The 20091-nt window shown below is 42.5% G+C and overlaps 2 protein-coding genes across 2 annotated transcripts; both read right to left on the bottom strand.

Moving 5' to 3' along the window:
- Window positions 1-318: 318 nt before the first annotated feature.
- LOC125985023 (complement C1q-like protein 3) lies at window positions 319-6914 on the bottom strand. The gene is made up of 4 exons (XM_049747462.2): window positions 5106-6914; window positions 4876-5009; window positions 1951-3966; window positions 319-1091 (listed from the first exon to the last, which is right to left on the bottom strand). Exons 3-4 carry the CDS (start codon window positions 2560-2562, stop codon window positions 912-914), a joined length of 792 nt encoding a protein of 263 aa, XP_049603419.1. The 5' UTR covers window positions 2563-3966; window positions 4876-5009; window positions 5106-6914; the 3' UTR covers window positions 319-911.
- Window positions 6915-9898: 2984 nt separating this feature from the next.
- On the bottom strand, window positions 9899-19668 carry LOC125985005 (alanine aminotransferase 2-like). Its single transcript, XM_049747430.1, has 11 exons — window positions 19058-19668; window positions 16833-16922; window positions 16367-16475; window positions 15871-16004; window positions 15348-15591; window positions 14885-14964; window positions 14614-14750; window positions 14275-14449; window positions 14045-14200; window positions 12763-12875; window positions 9899-10904 (listed from the first exon to the last, which is right to left on the bottom strand). The coding sequence occupies exons 1-11, from the start codon at window positions 19385-19387 to the stop codon at window positions 10814-10816; spliced, it is 1659 nt and encodes a 552-aa protein (XP_049603387.1). The 5' UTR covers window positions 19388-19668; the 3' UTR covers window positions 9899-10813.
- Window positions 19669-20091: the final 423 nt, after the last annotated feature.

Raw genomic sequence — 20091 nt, 5'->3', positions numbered from 1 at the left:
CGAGCCGCCTGACCAACTGTCATTTTGGACGAGAAGGACGGCATTTTTATTTCAAGATGGCAGCTTTTCGGAATCATGCGTCACTCCAGATTGCTTCAAAATGCAATCGATTTTCTCCAAATAAAAACACAGATTGAAGATGCAGCTTTGGGGACGTCTCTAAGTCTCTTGTTATTTTTCTGCACTTTGAGATGCCCTAAGATGGTGTCAAAGCCATGTTCAATGAAAATGTTGTGCTTTGGCGCCATCTTGTGGCATCATGCTGTCAAGAAATGTGACATTGAAGGGTGAGGAGGAGCAGACACTCGTAGAAAAATAGTGATTTGGCGCATTTTTAATCAGTTATAGACCTGTTGGCTGGGCTGTCAATTACTTGTTTATGACATTATGCGACTATGAGGGTACAAATGGTGCGCAATGTCGACCCTGAGCATCTTTAAAGCAGTGGAGGAAAAGCACACACTCTATCAGGATAATCGTTCAGATACGTTTGACAACTGAATGAGTTGATCGGAAAACATTGCTCAAAACACTACCAATCCGTTCCATTCACTCGGCTTGCCGAACGAATGAACTATAGTGGGCCTAAAACAGATCCAAGGGGCGCTACTGAGAAAGCATTGTGAAGCGTTGTGTACAATTTTGGTTCAAGACACACATGTATATAGCATGTTATATTTTACGGCAGCAGCTACATTACAACATGGCAGCGCTTCACAGTTCATCCAGCTGGACATCAATCAGGCTACATGTCAACAATTACGTTACAATCTCCCCGGCAGGCTCGTTTGGTGAACAAGGACGATGTGAATCTCTGTCTCTACTAATCCAACAAGTAATGGAGCGTGCGAGGGAGGAAGCAAGCGAGAGAGAGAGAGAGAGAGCGAGTGGACGAGCCCGTGGGTTTGTTTTTAGTCGGCGTACAACATGAAGCCCGAAAAGGTGCTGTACTTGTTGTTGTTGCCGCCGTGCGCCTTGCCACCGTCCAGCTTGATGTAGATCTCGTCGCCGGGCTCCAGGTGCAGCACCACGCTGTTGCTGGCGTAGTCGTAGTTCTGGTCGGCGTCCTGCGCAATGGCACTGGCGCGCACCTGAGACGGGACCAAGTGGATGGATGGATACACGTGGGAGGGACACTTAATTAGGTTCACCTGCATCATCCAGTGATTGCTGAGACAGATGATGATGCTCTATTTAAATAATAATAATAATCACATTTGCATAGTATGTCTCTCAGATGTGTACACATAAAATAAATGCACAATAATATTAACATCATACTTTATAAAATAAAATAAAAATCAACAGTATGTAGTTCATAGTTGTACATAGATCTATTTACTAATAAAAACTACATTTAGATAACTTGGACGAAGTATCTATATATAACATGTGATAAATACATAATGTTACATGCTACTATCAAAACTTGTCCCATATATAGAAAATATGTTTATTAGAGATACATTTTTTTTACTTTTGTTACAGCCGTAAGTGAAATAAATTTAAAAAAAATCATGTTTACTTTGTCCATTACTGATATGAAATTATCACCCATAACTGCTGCGATAAATACTCTTGTGAGATTGTGTAGATACACTTAAGTATCCACTGAGTTGAGGGTATATTTAATACTTTGGTGTCAAATTTATCACTCATCTGAACATAAGAAAGAAAATATTCCAAAAACATTTAACAGTGTGCACATTGGCAACAATTCCATAGGATTCCTATATATTTGCCTATATGTGGTTTTAAGAGTGGTTTATGATTCGATACGGTTGGTGGGCTTGGGGTCAGCCAGTTTGCGGTGTATTTAATCGCTTTAATTACGCAAACGAAGTTAGAGGAGTGTGCGTAATGCGCGTCCGTAAAAACCTTCGCGTAAAAGTGTCCCAACGAGCTCCAAATGCACGTGTCATTTGCAAGCTTGTTGTGATGTGGGCCCACCTGATTATTCTTGCAGAGGTCTGCCCACATGCTGGTTCCGTCGCCACCACGCATCAGCACGTGGTACGTGAAGTAGTAAATCCCCGGTATGGAGCACGTGAACTTGCCGGTAGCCGGATCGTAGTGGTTGCCCAGGTTGGTGACCACGTCGTCGAACTTGAGCACCTCATAGCCCTCGTGTTGCTTCTTGAGTCCTGCATAGAAGGCGATCTTTGGCACCGTGCTGTACGTGGCCGCGCTAATGGCCCCCGTGGGTCCGCTCGCTCCCGATGGACCCGGAGGACCGGGCGCCCCTCGTTCCCCAGGCGGGCCGGCGGGTCCGGGCGGTCCGGGCTCCCCCACGGGGCCCCTCGGACCCATCCTCCCCGCGCGTCCCGGCTCGCCTTGCGGACCCTGAATGAAGGTGGGCAGCGATTGCACCAGGCGGTTGTCTTTGACCGGTTCACTGGCCGCCTTCGCTGGCGCCGTGGTGGTCCCGTGGGGGTCGCACACCATTTGGCAGGCGCCGAGCATCTCGTAGCGGGCTGGGGTTCCGGCGGAGTTGACCATGGCCGGGATGAGCACCACCAGAACCAAAACCAGCGCCACGCCGCACACACCGGTCGCGATCATGTGCGCCCTGCGGAGCGGCTGAGTCCTGCGAGCCTGGTGGTCTTCCAGCCTGCTTGCGGGTGGTACCGGAGCCGGAGGGAGAAGAAGCGCAGACAAGGCGTACTTCGGAAACTTTTACGATTGTCCCTTGGACGCGCGCTGGGGAAGCATCCGCAGCTTTTTACGCGCTTCTGCGGCATCCGTCCGAATGGCGCATCTCCTCCCCTACCTCAGTAAAAACAATAATAATAATAGGTGGGAGGGGGTAAAAAAAAAAAAAAACACAAGAAGAACGTTCTATGAAAGGATTCAATCTACTCAACATATGTTACGGTGCTGGTTTCTACCCACTGTGCACAGAGAGAGAATTCAAATGCTATAGCCTGCTTGCTCTGGTGGGCAAAGGAAGGGGGGCGGGAGGAGGTGATGGATGGGAGCAGAGAATACATGCTTTTCTTCAATCACACCGCGGGAAGTCAACAACAACAACAAAAACATCACCGAGGCGTGATTAGAATGTCCCACAGCGCGCACACGCGCGGACTGTGTAAACACAATTTCCATGAATAAAACACAAAAAGCATCAGAGCAATGGAACTCCTCAGAACATTTGACTCAAATGCGTCTCAAAACAGATTACATTGAAAAAAAGTTCAAGGCAACACAAAATTTGAAGTTGGGTGATTAAAAATAAAGAAAATAATTCAGAAGCACTGGCTTAAAGTAGTAACCCAAAATGATTGAAATAGCTGACCTTAAAGGGACCAACAAAGGAAGTCAATGACATGATGTGATGAAATGTTTTTTTTTTTTTTCTCAGCATGTGAACTATTTACAAGATTGGTCACTAGCAAACTGTTAGCCCAATTAGGAACATTAAAACACACACACACACATAAAAAAAAAAATCTGTGCTGGTCGTTTGGCATCGGGTCACACCTCAGTGACTCCCTGAGTCCAATTTATCATGTGAGGAAAATCTATAGAGTAAGTGAAAAGAAGGAGGGAGTGACTGGGAAGAGGCAGTGAAGGATGACTCTGCACAGACATGCGCATCAAATGAAAGTCAAATCAAAAGTGGGCCGTCACTTGATCAATTATGCCACTCAAATCAGACATTACCGGCTTCCTCCAAGCCAAACTCCAACGTGCGGAAGCAGGACGCTAATCTCATCGACTTTATTCGACGATGTCACATCGATTGCCGAGATTAAAAACAAACGTCTCAATAAAAATTCATCTGAGATTTTTTTTTTTTTTTTTTCTTTTGAGTGATGAAGGGCCAATTCTTGTTGAGGAGGGAAAATAATGATGTGCTGGCGGATGTGCGGGCTGTCACTCACCTCGCTGCCAGGTGAGGAGATAGATGGCCCGCGAACTTTGGAACACTCGTCACCAAATAATCAAGTCTCGAAAATGAAAACCCTGTGAAGTCATACAAAATAGCAACAAGAGGTCAGTTCAGTGAGCATTAAATGGTTAATTTAGATTTTTGTATTAGCCCAGTTGTATATCTAAAAAAGTGCCTGGCAAAACCAAAAAAATAACCCAAAAAACTGTCACTGCTAATAAGGGCCATCTTCAGGGATGGTCAAGTGAAGGCGTTAGATACTTCATGAATAATGTAGCGTAGCTTTTCAAGCAGCACTAATCATTGTTGCATATGATAATGGCAGTGTTTTTTTTTCTTAGCCCTCAGTGGGTTCCTTTCTTTAAATTCTTTTCACTTTTTCGATCCATTTTGTTGGAAGGAAGGGATCAAAAAGTTTATGACCAGCAGAAATCGTTGGCATTTTTCAAGCAAACTCACGTTATTCGTTTTATTTATAGTAGTAGCCGTATCGTTATATATACGTTTTATGTTGTACTTCAAAGCCACTTGTTGTTAGGCAGGATTCATGGGGCTCAACCAAAACTGCCCCTGGCTACATACTATGAAAACTTATATGTCATTATTACGAGTTGTGTTAGGAGTATTGGTTGCAGTAATAATACTAGTAAAAAAAACGTATGATTGGGCTTTTAATTAATTAAATATTCATTGACATGATTTGATTAACAAACAAATTAATTCACCAATAAATGAAAACTTCAATGCAGCGTTGCTAGGCAGAATTTGTGGAATTTATGACCTGCTCAATAAGTCTATATTGATGAGGCGCTGTATACTCACGTGAAGCTACTTTCATAACAATGTTTGTCGATTAGGGTTTGTTGTTGTTATCATCTGAAAATGGCAGTGTTAATCACCTTGGAGAAAAGAACACATTTTCAGTGGGTGAGGGTGGTGAGCGAGAGGGAGAATATAGTACATAAAGGCACAGTGTGACATACTGCCGTGGCTGTGAGTCAGTCCACGGGCACTTGTTAGCCTCTATTCTTTCTCTTTTTATCCCTCCACACAGTTCCAGTGAGTCAGGCAAGCCTCATTGACCACGGCTGTGTCGAAAGCGCACCAGCCACCATTCCTGCACACACACACACACACAAAACATCATTTCAAACAGCAGCTGAGTTAAGGGGGTGTCCATTGTTGACTTTCATGTGCGGCAAAGTGTACTCACCTCGGGCCCAAAAGTCATGAAAGATTCCTCCGGCGGGCCTGACAGCCGCTTTTGACGTTCATTTACAGCCAGTCAAGGCAGCAGTCCCTGGAGGGAGGGGGTGGGGGGGTTGTCTGATGATTCCTGACATCTGGACAAGCAGATGTTCAGAGGACATGAATAAAACATGGAGCACGGATTGTCTAATAGAATGTGTGAGGGTGCGAGAAGTCCACAAGACGGAGATGAGAGAGAGAGATACTGCATGAAATATGGATGCCGTGTATGAAGGCTGGGGGTGGGGGAAATCTCGTTTAGGCAAGGGTCAGAGTATGGTGGATCCTCGAGTGGCTCTTTCATTACTCAGGAGATGTGGACATTTCATAAGGTACACCTGCAAGATTAAATCATATTCCTTTACTAAAGTAGTTATCATATAAAATAAGTGTACCACTGATGTTAGCAGTATGAGTGGTTCAAAATATTAGGAACAGATCTTTTTTTGTGTGATCTACCACATAACATGATCATAGCGAATTGACTTGCACAGATATCAGACACAAACAATTTTTTTTTTTTTTTACAGATAATGTGATCGTTAATGTTTCCTTGAAGGGAAAAAGTTTGCCATTACCGTTCGAAAGTTTGGAGTCAAGTATAATTTAATACTATTTTTTAACAAATAGCACGATAAGGTAACAATAAATCCATCAGAAATACAGCATCAACATTTTCTATAATAAGGACATTTCTAAGAAACCTCAAACTTAAGACTTAAGAGTATACAGCAGCGGATGTAAGAAGTCTACACACCCCTGTTTAAGGGGGCAGGAGATGAATGTAGCCGAGAAACCAAGATTCAAACCCATAACCTTCGAGCCACCAAAAAAACATCCTATCATACACCGTGCAAAATATTTTTTGTATATGTTTTCTTAGATGGATAGCCCAATTTAAGACACACAGTAGCAGAAGGTAACTTTTTCAGGTGTACCTAATGAAGTGGCCTGGAGGGAGTCAAGGTGGGACGTGTTTATTATGTGATACACCTGTGGACATGATGACAGAAGGTGTTGGAGGAGGTGGGAGACAGCAGAAGGTGACACTGTTGCTCTCTAATAAAGATATTATGTAGAAAGAAATTAGTGTGGATAGAAAGCTTTTTATTTCAGACAACTTGTTTACTGTGTAAACTCTGTAAAAGCTGTGAAATAGTCAGTATGGATGTGCAGGGAACGCAGCAGCGGAGGCGTGTTTCATGACGGCATAAGACTCAACAATACCCGTCCGTTCCTATAACTTCTCAAAGAATTTTTCTACATTGAAGCCATTGCTCGGCTAATTTAATTTAGTTTCAAAAATAACATTAGAAATTTAATAAGAGGCAAATCAAACTGTTTGAAAACCAAACACACCAAAAAATGTTGTACTGTTCTTTGGTCACACGCTGGTCTTTCATAATTGTTTGTCCTTTCTTTCTTCACTTTTCTTTCCCTCCCTTGTTCTTTTTGCGTGCGGAAAGGCCAAAGCAAAAGGCTGCACTCGACACCGCCGCTCCGCAGGAGGGAGAACAGATTGCGATATCACGTCGCCCACCCAAAGCTGCTTCTGTGTCCAAGCAATCATGGCAGAGGCGGAGCATATTTAATTATCACTGTTTTTATATATAAAATAATATCAAATATAAAAATATCTATCTATCTATCTATCTATCTATCTATCTATCTATCTATCTATCTATCTATCTATCTATCTATCTATCTATCTATCTATCTATCTATCTATCTATCTATCTATCTATCTATCTATCTATCTATCCTATTCTATTCTTGTCTATTCTAAAATATATAAATAAATAAATAATATCTATCTATCGCTCTCTCGCTCTACCATCTATCCATCTATCTATATATCTATATCTCTCTTTCTATATATATATATCTATATATATATCTATATTAAGATTTTTCCCCGAATAATGCTGATACTATAATACAGTAAACATTGTATGGCTCACGAAGGACAAAGGATTTCTTTCCTTGCTCGACAATGGCACCGATTGCCAGCAACTGGATGCGCTTTCTTTTTTTAGCTTCCAGTTACAAATTGAATTATAAGATCAGGTTTTTTGCTTCTTACAAACCACACACGTCATCTGCCTGGAAGACAGGCTGAATCATGCGATGCGCTCATTCCGACTACGTGAACCTGGCGGCACCGCTCTTATCAATGAGCCTTTGGAGTTACACTCACATATCTTAGGAGATTCCTGCTCATACTGCTCAAGAGCCTGCTGAAATCAAAATGGTCTGCATTCAAGTCCCTCAGCATCAAATCCTTTGGGTCAATGTTGACTGAGTAAATGACATCATGTCCACAAGGCCTATGAGGGATCGCTTGGTGACCATAATCAAAAAAAGTTTGTCACAACCCGTGCCGCACGACATGACCACAAAGGATTATGATAAAACCGAAAACAAGACAGAAGAAAACACAATAAGTCGATTGATTTTCATGGAGATGTCAATCGATGGGTTGTTTGGTTTGACGGCGTCCGAGACCGCGGTGTCACAATCAGGCGCCGTCGAGATTGAGCAGCGTCGAGGGGCTTAGTGGCAAACACAATCGAGGAGTGTAAACATACTGAGAGGGCTTGCGGGGGGGGGGGTTGTAGGGAGCGATCAATGGCCGCAGTCTGGGATTGATTAATTACCCCTGGAAAGAGAGTGAGGGGTGAGGGCACCAGAGAAACCTGATCAGAACAAGATTTATCACCCAATCTGCCGAGCATCCCTCCCTTTTTGCTCCACGATTTGGCTTCTTTCGTTCGTGCCCTTCTCGCCTTAAATTGTCCACGGACCCCCGCCCCTTCTAAATAAAAGTCACGCACGAGCATCTCATTGGACCGCCCTTTCAATCGCTTTTGCCATTCATCCCAAATCAATGGCAAATATTCTCACTCGTTGCCACAAATCTCTTTTGCCACTGGAATGTTGTTTTATTATTATCATTTTTATCAATCAGAATCAGCTTTATTGGCCGAGTTTGTGCATGCCAAACAAGGAATTTGACTCCGGTTGATCTCAGTCTCTGTACAACATTTAAGTGACTAAGATTAAGTTACTAACAACATTTAAGTGGCAAGAACACGTTGTTATTATTACCCAGTGATGAAGAAGCTGTGTCATCGCTTAAATGCTCTTTAATCCTGCTTTTTACGCCTACAGAAACCAACGACTGTAGATACATGTTTGGGATTGCTGAAAATTGTGAGATAAATTTATTAGTTTGGAAAAATAGTTTGTTTACTATCGACACACAGACGGACGCTGATATACTGTTAGCACAGTTTTTCTGTCATTCATTACACCTGCTCTTCCTCAATATATGCATTGAAACGTGTTTGTATTATTTTAAAGTGCGGTTAAATCCTTTCAAAAAATGTAGGAGTGATCGCTGTGGATGAAGAGTTGATGGGAGCGTTTTACCCAAAGTCTCTAGGGAGTAAGGTGAACATTATATAAGTATGAATGACTTGGAGGGGGGGCTTTCCTCCTGGCTCTCTGGGAATCGTTGGCATAGAGACAAGTCCTGCTATAAAGTCCAACTCCACACACACACACACACAATGAAGCAGAAAAAGGAGTGCAGAGAGAATAGAAGAGCAGTCGTTGTCATAGCTGAGACAGCCACATGACAGCGCTGTCCCTCCCCGTGTGTCCCCTTACATCGGCAGGCCCGCTAATGATGACCTTTGGTAACGGCGGGCGAGCCACCCCATTTAATTTGCTATTCTGTTGCGTGTGTGTGTGTGGGGGGGGTGCCGCTGGACCAAATGCTCTGAGGGCCTCCAGGTCAAGAAAAAGGACGGCTGGCCGCAATTAGGATTTCGGGAGCCCTTTGTCAACTTTAATTGAAGTTGACAGACACTATGGATGAGGAAGAACAAGACAGTCCAAAACCCCTTCAAACTGCATGATTCACTCTCTCACTGTCTCCCCGTACGGTCGGTCCATCATGCCATGCACACGGACTGCAGCGCCATCCGTCTTGGGAAAGTGCATTCCGGGCAATAAAATAGATGACGGATTAATTAATAACACGGTAATCGCGCTATATTAATCAAACATACCGGAACATAATTTATCGGCACTTCAGTCTTAAGACTCCTGACAGCCTGACAAAATAGTTGGTCTTGATAAAGTAACACATTCAATTCAAATTTTTCAAGAAATAAATCTAAAGACATTCAACTCAAATTTTTCAAAAAATAAATCTAAAAAAAAACAGGGTACGTAATCCATTAGTTTTCTGCAATCTAAATAATAATAAAAAAAAAATATTTTTACGCTTCTTTTTTATCTAGCCATTAATATTTAGCATTTACAACATATCTTAATAGCAACCGACCAAATTGAGTCTTCTCTTTCCAATTGCTTGAATTGAACTCACATTTGGATCTCCATCCATCCATCCATCGATTTTCAGAACTGCTTATCCTCTCAATGATATTCAAGATAAAAAGTGAGTTATTTTTTAACTTCATAACGACAAAAAGCTCTCCAAATCAGATTCCTGTAGTGCTGATGAATGCCTGCATTAATGACAACTTGTTGCCTTGACTTCATTTCAATTAGCTCCATTCACTCAGCCATCAGTGGGCTGGACGCCGCACTGGACGCTGGACCGCGGTCAATATGAACAATGGATGAAATGACGCCAGACAGTGATTAAGTGTCACCTGGTCTTTGTTCGTCACTTCTGAACAAAACACTAAACACCAACAACAACCAAGGACAACTTACTCAAAGCCATTGGTGACATAATCACTTTTGATTTTATTTATAACGCATGCAGTTAATAATTAGTCAAATAATGATACAAGTACATTTAAAAAAAAAATGTTTTAGTAATTCTCAAAATTCTTTGCAACATAGGCTTCCTCTAGTCTAGTGCATGGGTAGGCAACTCTCGAGCACATTCCCTTTTTTCAAAATAACACAGACAGTTGAGACAGTTAGGGTCTCTGCCTTTTTTTTTTTTTTTTTTTGCACTATTTGGCTTAGCATTGTTAAAGAACACAAAATGGAAACTTTTTTTCCTTTCAGTGGGACTTACTATGGAAACTGAAAGTAAGTCTACCTACCCTCTTTTGGAGCAGCTTTGCATACAATGTAGGGTTGATTAATGCCTTAATAGCTTTTTCCATTTTGTCAGCGCTCAGCATGCTTTCATTATTGTCCACAGCTAGAGGAAAATAAACGTTGTTATATGATTTCTGCATAATATATGTTTAAAAAAAAAAAAAAAGTAAAAGTGTCGCCCCGAGAGCGACATTTATTTTGAGCATGCAGATGCAGCAATGAATACTTCATGGTTTGTTTGTTTTTAAGCAGCGATAATTCATATTTTTTAAAATTTAATTAAAAAAATTAATTTAAAAAAATCCTTGGCACATAGTATTCCTTCCTACTTACCAACCACGTACAATTTTGACGCAAAGTTAGTTTTAAGTGCCCTTATTAGGACGTCTGCATTCTGCAAACTTCCATGAGGAGGAGAGAAGTGCAATACGGGAAGAAAAGAAAAAAAAAAAAAGTCAATGTGAAGGCACTTCAAAAAAAAAAAAAAAAAAGTGGAGGATCGGGATTTTGGCAGTTCTTCAACGTGTGTGTGTGTGTGTGTGTGTGCGCGTGCGTGTGTGAGAGAGAGAGAGAAAGATAGGGGATTTAGGAGTACTGCTTGGTGAACCTTTGGTGGAACTCCTTCACTTTGCTCAAGAGAACCTTCAGCTTGTCGGTGGGAGGCAGGATGGTCATCCTGTATAAGGAGAAAGATTTAAAAGATTTACCACATTTGACATTTTTTTTTCCAAGGAGTTCCATTACAAAAGGCTGGCAGCAACTAAAATAATAAATAAATATTTTCCAATTTTTTTTGGTCGTCACAAATGACTGACCTTGGCAGCGGACTCATTTCACAAATAGCATCCATGTTAAAACTGCTCACTTTTTTTTTTTTGTGATTCTTGTCATATTCTCCTTAAGATAATTAAAATATCAAGCCCACTCCACTCCGAATTGGAGTCCTGAAATTTGTAGTCCAAGACTTACCACATTTGACATTTTTTTTCCAAGGAGTTCCATTACAAAAGGCTGGCAGCAACTAAAATAATAAATAAATATTTTCCAATTTTTTTTTGTCGTCACAAATGACTGACCTTGGCAGCGGACTCATTTCACAAATAGCATCCATGTTAAAACTGCTCACTTTTTTTTTTTTGTGATTCTTGTCATATTCTCCTTAAGATAATTAAAATATCAAGCCCACTCCACTCCGAATTGGAGTCCTGAAATTTGTAGTCCCCCCCCCTTTTAACATCCGTAGGAAGGCTGTCAGAGAACAAGAGGACCAAGTTGTTAAGGCGAGCCATGCATCTTCAGCAGCGGAGCGTGTAAAGATTTCCCCGGACTTTGAAGGATCACCGTTAAGAGAAGTGGTTCGATAGCGACGATAAAGCATAAAGCTTCTCCTCCTAATTTTGCAGCGGCGAATACAAAAACAATTGATCCATCTACTGCAGAGTCAATTAGAAACTCTGGGCTCAAATACATAGAGGAATTAATTAAGCTCCAAAAAGTTCATTCCTGAGGACAGCATAGCGATTTTTAACATCTTAAGTATTTTTTAAAATGTGAGCGACTCCACAAAAAATGGATGTTCGTGCTTCTCTTATTGTGTCCATATCTCATGTTGTTCCAAACAAAAGTAAATATCAAATCATCAAACTAATATCAATAAAGTTAATGCAATGTTGTGAAAAAAATGCTTAATATTTCTTAATTGTAAAATAAAAAAATATAAAAAAAATAGATACCTAACAAAAATGGGGGGGACGTCTTACTCCAACATTTTACAAAATGTATTTGACATTGTCAGGGGAAAAATCATTAAAAGTATAAGTGTGGGGCTGAAATTACAAAATAATCTTAAATTAATACAATAAAAAATGTAGACATCGTGAAAAAATTTCAATTGCTTGAAAATACAAAAAAGTGAAACTGTTAAATTGTTAACAAATGTCAAAAAAAAGCACTGACTACAAACAATGTAATTATAAATGCCTCCTTAAATTAATTTGTAAAACATTCTTTAGAAATAAAAAATACCATGTAAAAATAAAAAATACATATAAAATAATCTCCAAAAATGTTAGTGAAAATGCAAAGAAGAACTACTCGGGGGTAGAATCAGAATCAGAAGATGAAAAAGCAGTTGCTAGGCTATTTGTTAGCGGCATTACGGGAGCAAGCTCCTCTTGCCATTGTTGCGGTGAACGACTCCGGAAACTCGTTATAGAAACAAATTTAACCCAATTAGTTGCTCCTCACTTTGTCGTTTGGTAAAATTGCAAGCCTCGGGTCGTTCTGTCTCAGGTCAAAATGACAGAGGTTATGGCTTAGCCGATCTTTGTGTTGACAACACGCTGAAGGATTGTTTTAGCAAACATTTAGGATTTGTTTAACATTTACCGTTTTTTTGCCTAGACTGGGGAAATTCAAATAAAAACACTCCGCACTACAGGATAATTGCCATCGGACAATCTGGCCTCTGCTGACTTGACGAAAGAATGACAATTACTCCAATTTGGCGTGATTATATGCGTGTGTTTTCTTACCTGAAGTGGTAGGTCCCGTCCTTCTGCCCGAAGCCGCTCCCAGGAACAAGGCAGATGCCCGTCTCCTCCAGCAGCCTCATGCAGTAGAACATGTCGGGTTCTTGGCCTTTTGACTGTGTGATACAAATGGCAAAGAGTTGTCCGTCTGTGTAATTTCAATTTGCAGCCCTTTATTCAAACACGTGACATTATTTCAAATTGACGGTGTATTCATGATGATTGGTTCATAACATGTCAGAAAATTGGGGATCATTTTTTCTAAATTAAAGGAATATGATTGATTTTTAATAACTAGTCTCATCAACACAACAAAAAATTGTGCATTTTTGTGGCGTGGACAGGGGCTTCAGTTTGGGATTGTTTGGCCTTTAGCAGAAATTTGAGTTCTACTGAGAACCACTCTAGCTGCTGTGTTGTGGTACACGTGGTCTTCTTACAATTCCTCCATGTCTTGAATGCACCTTGGTCTGAGAAAAGCGTACAACAATGCTGACTAAACATTTTGTAGTGAAGTGAGCCCAAATGAAAGCAAATGGAATTTTTTTTTTAACCGTCCTGCGAATTAATGAATTAAAACTGGAAAGCTCTTGAGTCTTGTTCGCAATTGTTGCCCAGCCTACATTGGTAGAAGAGCGTACTTTCAAGGGTCACTCGACCGCAGGAGCAACCTTCAGAGACTTCAGACGGCGACTCAATTTGAACAAAAGCAATAGATTCCGCTCGGAGGCGACGCGCAATATACGAGGGGGCTAATGGATTGCGCAAGCCGCTCGCTTTAACTACGTCCCATGGCGTGGCCGCTAGAAAATCCGTTGCTTGCTCCGAGTGCCGACGCCAAGCGATCGCGCCGCTCGGACAGCCGATGACGCCGAGGAAAGTTAACGAGGATCAATCGGCGGGTCAGCTGACCTTTTCAAGCGGGAAGCTAATCAGATTCTCTCTCTTTGCAGACAACCGCGTCGCCTTAAAGAGCTTATTTAACAGAGAGGCATGTTGTGAAAGAGTGCAAGTGTATTAACAGAAACATTAGCTCGCTAATGCTAACATTAGCAGGACGCATTAGGGCTACAAATATCATTTTCGAGGATGGCGGCAGGGTAGTCGTGCGGTCAGCATGTCTCCCACCCAGTTCTCAGGTCCCGCATACATATTTTTGACAGATATCTGACGACCAGCCCGGGAGGGAGTCCGCCTCTCACCAAAATTCAGCTGTAATAGGCTTCAGCTCACCCGAATGACGTCACCATTCTTATGCCCAAATACTTTTAGTTGGGATACATACTGCGGCCTCTTTGACAGCTTTCTCTGGAATGCTGATACGAGGGAAGGAGTACATGGCGCCCTGCACAGGATTGCAGCTGATGCCAGGCACAGTGTTGAGCACCTCCTCTGTCAATCTGGCCTTGTCTGCTAAGGCACTCAAGGTGGCTGTACGTTCCTGAACGATAAGAAAAACAACAAAAGCATTCACTAAAACATGCGTAAAAAAATGTCATGGAGATTTTAATGCACCTTCATGAATTTATCATACGACGGCTCTCCGGGCTGCGGCGGGTTGACCACCAGGTCCATCAGTGCCTGTCCGGGAACGGGCGGGCACAGGCGCACAGACACCAGCTTGGTCAGTTGGGCCTTCACTTCGTCGTCCATGTTGATGATCTCCATGTAGCCGCCACGGAAGCCGCACCTCGGAGGAAAACAGAGGAAATGCAAAATGAGTAGCATTAAGACTGGACGAATCACTCGTCTAGAATCATGACGAAATCTTATTTCAGATTTGCAGTAGGTCTCTGCAGATTTTAAGATGTACGTACATATGCCTGGAATAGGGGCTTAAGAGTTTTCACTTACTCTCCCATGTAACATTTGGAGGTGGAGTGAAAGGAGGCCAGCTCCACCGTGTTGGAGTACTCGGGCCCCATCTCAAAGAGCACCTTCTTGAACGAGTGGAACTGGCACCCGTCGGCATACACGTTATCCTGGTACACCTGGCGAGAAGATAGTGGTATGACGAGAGCATTTAGCCGTGTTTGTTTTGAGGCAGAGAGAGAGAGAGAGAGAGACAGAGAGAGAGAGAGACAGAGAGAGAGACAGAGACAGACGAAGGTTGCAGAGCGGTCACCTCGTCAGCCATGAGGAACAGACGCTCCTTGGCGGCAAATCGGATGACGTCTTCGATGCACTTTCTGTTCTGAACCTGGCCTGTGGGCAGAGAGGGTCGCTGAGCCTGAGCCACAGGGTTGTGTTGCTTTGCAATCCATCTAGGGCCCCTTTCTGGCTGCATCCACGTATGAAAATAGACTTCACTTTGCGCTCGCTAGACTTAAACTGGGCACATAAATAGGGCCCCCAGTATTTTATTGTATTTGGTGTAGCCTCTTTGGTGTACTCCATTTGAAGAGGCCACCATAGAATTCGTAGCAGGATCTGACAAATGCAAAAAAAGTGTTTACTCAGTTGCCATGGCGACAGCTGGTGAGTTCTCAGTAAGGAAAATAAGTACGATTCAGCTGATTGTTTTAGGGTTACCCCACCTCTTCAAAAAGAATGTTTGATGCAAAACATAATACTCAAGGGGTCTTTACCAGTGGGGTTCCCAGGGTTGATGACACACAAGGCTCGGGGGTTGCAGTGGCTCCGTGCCTCGTCCAGAGCCCGCTGCAGCTCGCTGATGTCCATGCTCCAGCACGCCTCCTCGTTGAGGTAGTAGTTGATCTGCACGGCGCCCAGCTCGGCCAGCGCCGCTGAGTAGAGAGGGTACTGCGGGATGGAAATCATGACGCCGGTGCGGGCCGTGCCTTCGCCGCATACCAGTAGTTTGAGCATCGTCTAAAGAAGACAGAAAATAACTAGAGGGGTAAAACAGATACAAATTATGCCGTTAACAAGCAACAACATGGCATCGTTGCAGTTTTTAGTCTTTTAATTGCAAGTCAAAACTTCATTGACTTAGAGAGCAAACCAACAAACTGCAAGCATGATTCATTACTGACATCTGGTGGTCTAAGCATGCTACTACAACAAGGATGAAGGCAAACCAATTAAGTGTGTTACTTCTATAATTGATTGAATTAAGAAAAAATAAAACAAATGAAAAGAAATCTTTACCACGATGCCATCGCTGGCCCCTGTGGTGAGGTAAATGTCGTCCGGGTCGCAGTGCACGCCGCCGTCCCTTTGCTGCACGTACCGGGCCACGTCATGTCGCACAGAGTCGATGCCTTGACTGGCACTGTATGAACCTGAAGAACAAAAAAATAAACGACAAATGAAATTGCAAATTAAATTATTAAAATTAATCACTATAATCTGGTTCTGATCCAAATCAAGATTGTTCAACCTTGGCAGAAGTCTGCCTTCCACTACTGTGCCCATTTAGTTATTCTAACTTGATATATATTTATAGTGAGCTGCGTCAAAAGTTCATCAAATAACCACCATGCCTTAGGTTGCCCACCCCCGCCCCAAAAGTTCCACTACAAGTTTCCATGACAACACAGCACCACAAAGCGACCCCCTGCTCGGATGAGGAACACAGGAGGCGTAAACCGCTGTCATGTGTACAAAGGCTGTTTGAAGAAATACAACATGTGCAGCAACACACCCATACTGTTGCCACCGCAGGACTGAAGGATGCGGCGCGCTCGACTCTTTGCGTCTTCTGGGAACGTGCTGTCGTTGAGCAGTTCGGGGTAGGAGCACAGTGCCAGTACCTTTTCAAAGCACACAGGAACAGGAGCTATTATTTATAATTGATTGCAAACCAATTAAACACACTCATTTAACATTGCACTGCCAACTATGAAGTGCTGCCTCTGACATTAAAAATGATTTTATTGTCTTTATCAAGGTTTGCTTGTTTTTGCAAAAAAGTTGCAAAACATATATGAGAAGAATGAGACTGATTTCAGCAAGACAAGTCATAAGGTGTGTTAAGCTTACTATGTTTCTTGACCTTAGCATGTCACGAGTTTGCTATTAAGACAGCTGTGGACTGTTTTAAAATATGTTAAAAAAAAAAGCATGATACACTCCTTGAAAGTATTTGGGTTAAAAGGGGAGGAGCTAACCTGTCGAAAAAAGGTGATTGGCTGCTGGCCCATGGCGTGTGCATCACCAATGTTAGCTTTGATGACCTCCTGGAAGGGCTTCTTCCTCCCCTGCATGACACAAACACAAAAATCGAGCTTTTATTTTGTGCCTGACTTTTTTTTTTTGGGTTTGGCTGACACTTTGTTGTTAAATTCCAGCGCTTGGACAAAATTAAATGTTAACAGATTTGGACTCATAAAACAATGGCGGCAGGCTGAAAAACACATGCTTGGATTCACTGGCTGTTAGTTTGTCGCTTTGGCTCACATATTGACCTCTTCCTTACGTCTATCGAAAATATCCATAGCGTATTCTCACTGATGTCTCGTGACCCAGAAACACACATTACACAGACATACTTTAACCACCTAAGTGATGGCAGTTTACGACATCCATAAACGTAAAGAGGTCTGTTTTCCGGGGCGTTAATGTGAAGTTTGCGTGGTTGGCTCGAGCAGCCGCGAGCCAGGAGGGAGTTAAAAGCAAATATTAACTGACACGTGTACAAATAAACAAGGAGGACGCACATGAGGAGAAGCAGGGAGGGCAATTTCGCAATCAACATTCCCTTGAAATCAAAACAACCTGTTTGTCCACTTAAACGGAGGAAATAAGAGTCTGTTCAACATGTTATCCTTTATCGCTTTTCAAAGACTTGAGTAGTAATTGAGTGGTTAATTGTTTGAAATGCTCACTTTAAGAGAGTGAGGGAGGAGGAGAGGGTGCGGTTTGGTGATGCAATTTGAATTGGTAATGCAAACATGACTATACGCACTGTATGCGGTTGTTTTGTTTACTTTGCAGCCAAAAGAAGAACAGAAATAAACGGGTTGTACATTGAATGAACTTTTGTTCACAGTACTTTCTATTTGTCAGAAAACCTGTTTAGGCAGGTCACCATGATGTGAGCCTTTGGTTGCTTAAAGCCACTCAACATAAAATCAGCCGAGACTGAGAAGACAATTAAATTGCATGTTTTGTCAGTTTTTTCTTTAAGGAACAAGCAGCCTAAAAACACTCATTTTGATTAAGTCCTTTTTTTAGGCAGCAAACGTGGACTTACAGGTGCAGTTCAATGCAGTCTGCCCACAGTAGGTGGATGCTACATGAGTGAAATAATGTTAGTAAATGTTAAGAAAGGCTTTTTTTTTTTTGGTCTGCATGCCACCATTGTGTCAGAACGCGTGGGAAGACGAACAAGAAAAGCCTTGTGTGTCTGTTGTGCCCCAGTTGATTATCAGCTTGCATGCCCATGAGGACAAAACAGGACAAAAGCAGCAATGTACAAAGTGCATGTACACAGAACCTTTAGTGGGATATATATTCAATTTTGTCTCAATTGCAGGATGGTTGAAATCCGAACAACTAGACCAGGGCTATTTTACTTGTGGTTGATAGTTTGACAGTTTTGCCACTCAGCAAGGACATCTGAGATAAGGTCAGGCAACAGGTGCAATTGTCTACATCGGGGAAAACTGAAACAAAATGTCCGAAGCAGTAGTTAAACAGATTAGATCACTAAAGACTCCTGTTGGGATAAAACCTCAATGATTAACCAACGGATGGACTTTGCCAAGAGGATATGGGCACAAGTGTCCAAGTGATAACCCGGCGAGTCATCATCGGGGGTATTTCTGAAGTGGCAATGACATACGCGAGAAGCTTTTAGCGGGAGAAAGTAAATATACCTTGTCCATTTTCACCCCAGTGATAACGCAAGACTGTCATTGAAATCACTGTTCAAGTGGCAAATGGGTGCTATTCTTCACATGGATGCCAAATTGTTGGAAAAGTTATGTAAGCATCTTTACGCTCCTGAGATACTTTATTAGGTATGTCAGAATAACTAAATAAGAGTCAATGCAAAAATAATTTGGGATGATAATATAGTATATTTTGGGGAAAGCTCGACATGCCCCAAAACTACATTCAAGCTCCCATCAGAGTGTCCTATTTTTGTTGTTTAATAAAACCTTTGTTCCTGGGATTAACCTGCAAAAAAATCTATATTGAAGCCATTTACAAGCAAAACTGCTCCTCAAAGAAAAAGTTATTTCAAGCCATGTAGAATGATGCAAACCACAATAACAGCATGTTTGTGTGTCTCATCATGTGACTGATGAGTGAACATTTGCAAGCAATTAAGGATGCAACGAGTCACAAATGGCTAAAAGTTTATTTTAAGGATGGAAAAGTGACGCACCTCGGAGAGCTCTTTCTCCAGTTCCAGCGCCCGCTGCACGATGGGCCCCCGCACGGCGTACTCCACCATCTTCACGGTGGGGTTCATGGTGTCGATGGTCAGGACCTTGCCCCGCGGCGAGGTACCGTTCTCGGTCACGCTCTCCTTGGGCAGACCGCAACGCGTGGCGCTCAGGCCGGCCATGGCTCTGGCGGACATAAGGGGAGAGGTCAGTGAACGCACCGCGGGTACAAAGCCACAGCTAACGGCTAACGGTTCACCCCGGCTTCGAGGCAAACTGAGTCGGGCAACTTTTCCGGGTGACAGCCTCCCTATCCTCGCCGCTGCCATGTTCCCCTGATAATTTCGAGACGAGTTAAATCGAAAAAAGTTCAACGATAAGCTGAGCAAGTGCAGCCGCCACCTTGAACGAGAGTCCCTATGAACTTTGATCAGGGTGCGAGATCGAACTTCCTCAAAAATAAAATGGTGCTGCAAAAAATATTCCCGAGATCTTCCCAGTCATCCACTAAGTGTGGATTTTTTTTTCTTTTTGGAAAAAGAAAAGGGGGTTGGAAAGAACTCTGCACACATGGCAATGCTTTCAAGACGAGGGTAACCCTCCCCCTTTTTGGGTGTTATCCCTCCCCTCCCCTTCCAACGCACCAAGCTCGGTTCTGCTCAGGGTTTTTTGGACCCTGACGTGGCGACAAGGCTGGATGCAATTCACAGAGATACAGATTGACGGTGAACGCACCACGGAGAAGACAGTTGAGGAGTTTTCCCCCAAATGCATAAATAAGCATCTAGGGATGCTCCTCCTATTTCAGCCTCACCCCCTTTTATTCAAATAAGAGCTGCTTTGGCGTCGGTAATGCATGTTTTGACGTTGTTTTGGCAATAAGTTGTTGATTTTACAACATTTGGGTGAACTCCTTTCTAAAATGGGCCTTGAACTGAATAACCCGTAAGGAAAGTAATCATGTTAATGTGAATGATATTACGTCCATTATAAACTGAATATTTTTTATATTTTCAAGGGAACGAATGATTTT

Source organism: Syngnathus scovelli, chromosome 17 (genome assembly GCF_024217435.2).
Source record: "Syngnathus scovelli strain Florida chromosome 17, RoL_Ssco_1.2, whole genome shotgun sequence".
Taxonomy (NCBI): domain Eukaryota; kingdom Metazoa; phylum Chordata; class Actinopteri; order Syngnathiformes; family Syngnathidae; genus Syngnathus; species Syngnathus scovelli.
The sequence above is the reverse complement of the archived record's forward strand: the minus strand, read 5'-3'. Positions and strand labels throughout refer to the sequence as shown.

What these genes read in the sequence shown, in the direction of transcription:
- LOC125985023 (XM_049747462.2), bottom strand. Translation starts at nt 2,562, where the DNA reads ATGATCGCGACCGGTGTGTGCGGCGTGGCGCTGGTTTTGGTTCTGGTG. An exon ending in ACCTCTGCAAGAATAATCAG is followed by an intron (nt 1,092 to 1,950) that starts GTGGGCCCACAT and finishes GTCCCGTCTCAG; the next exon opens with GTGCGCGCCAGTGCCATTGC.
- LOC125985005 (XM_049747430.1), bottom strand. Translation starts at nt 19,387, where the DNA reads ATGGCAGCGGCGAGGATAGGGAGGCTGTCACCCGGAAAAGTTGCCCGA. An exon ending in CTGCGGTGGCAACAGTATGG is followed by an intron (nt 16,005 to 16,366) that starts GTGTGTTGCTGC and finishes TTTGTTCTTCAG; the next exon opens with GTTCATACAGTGCCAGTCAA. An exon ending in TCCAAATGTTACATGGGAGA is followed by an intron (nt 14,450 to 14,613) that starts GTAAGTGAAAAC and finishes TTTTCCTCCGAG; the next exon opens with GTGCGGCTTCCGTGGCGGCT.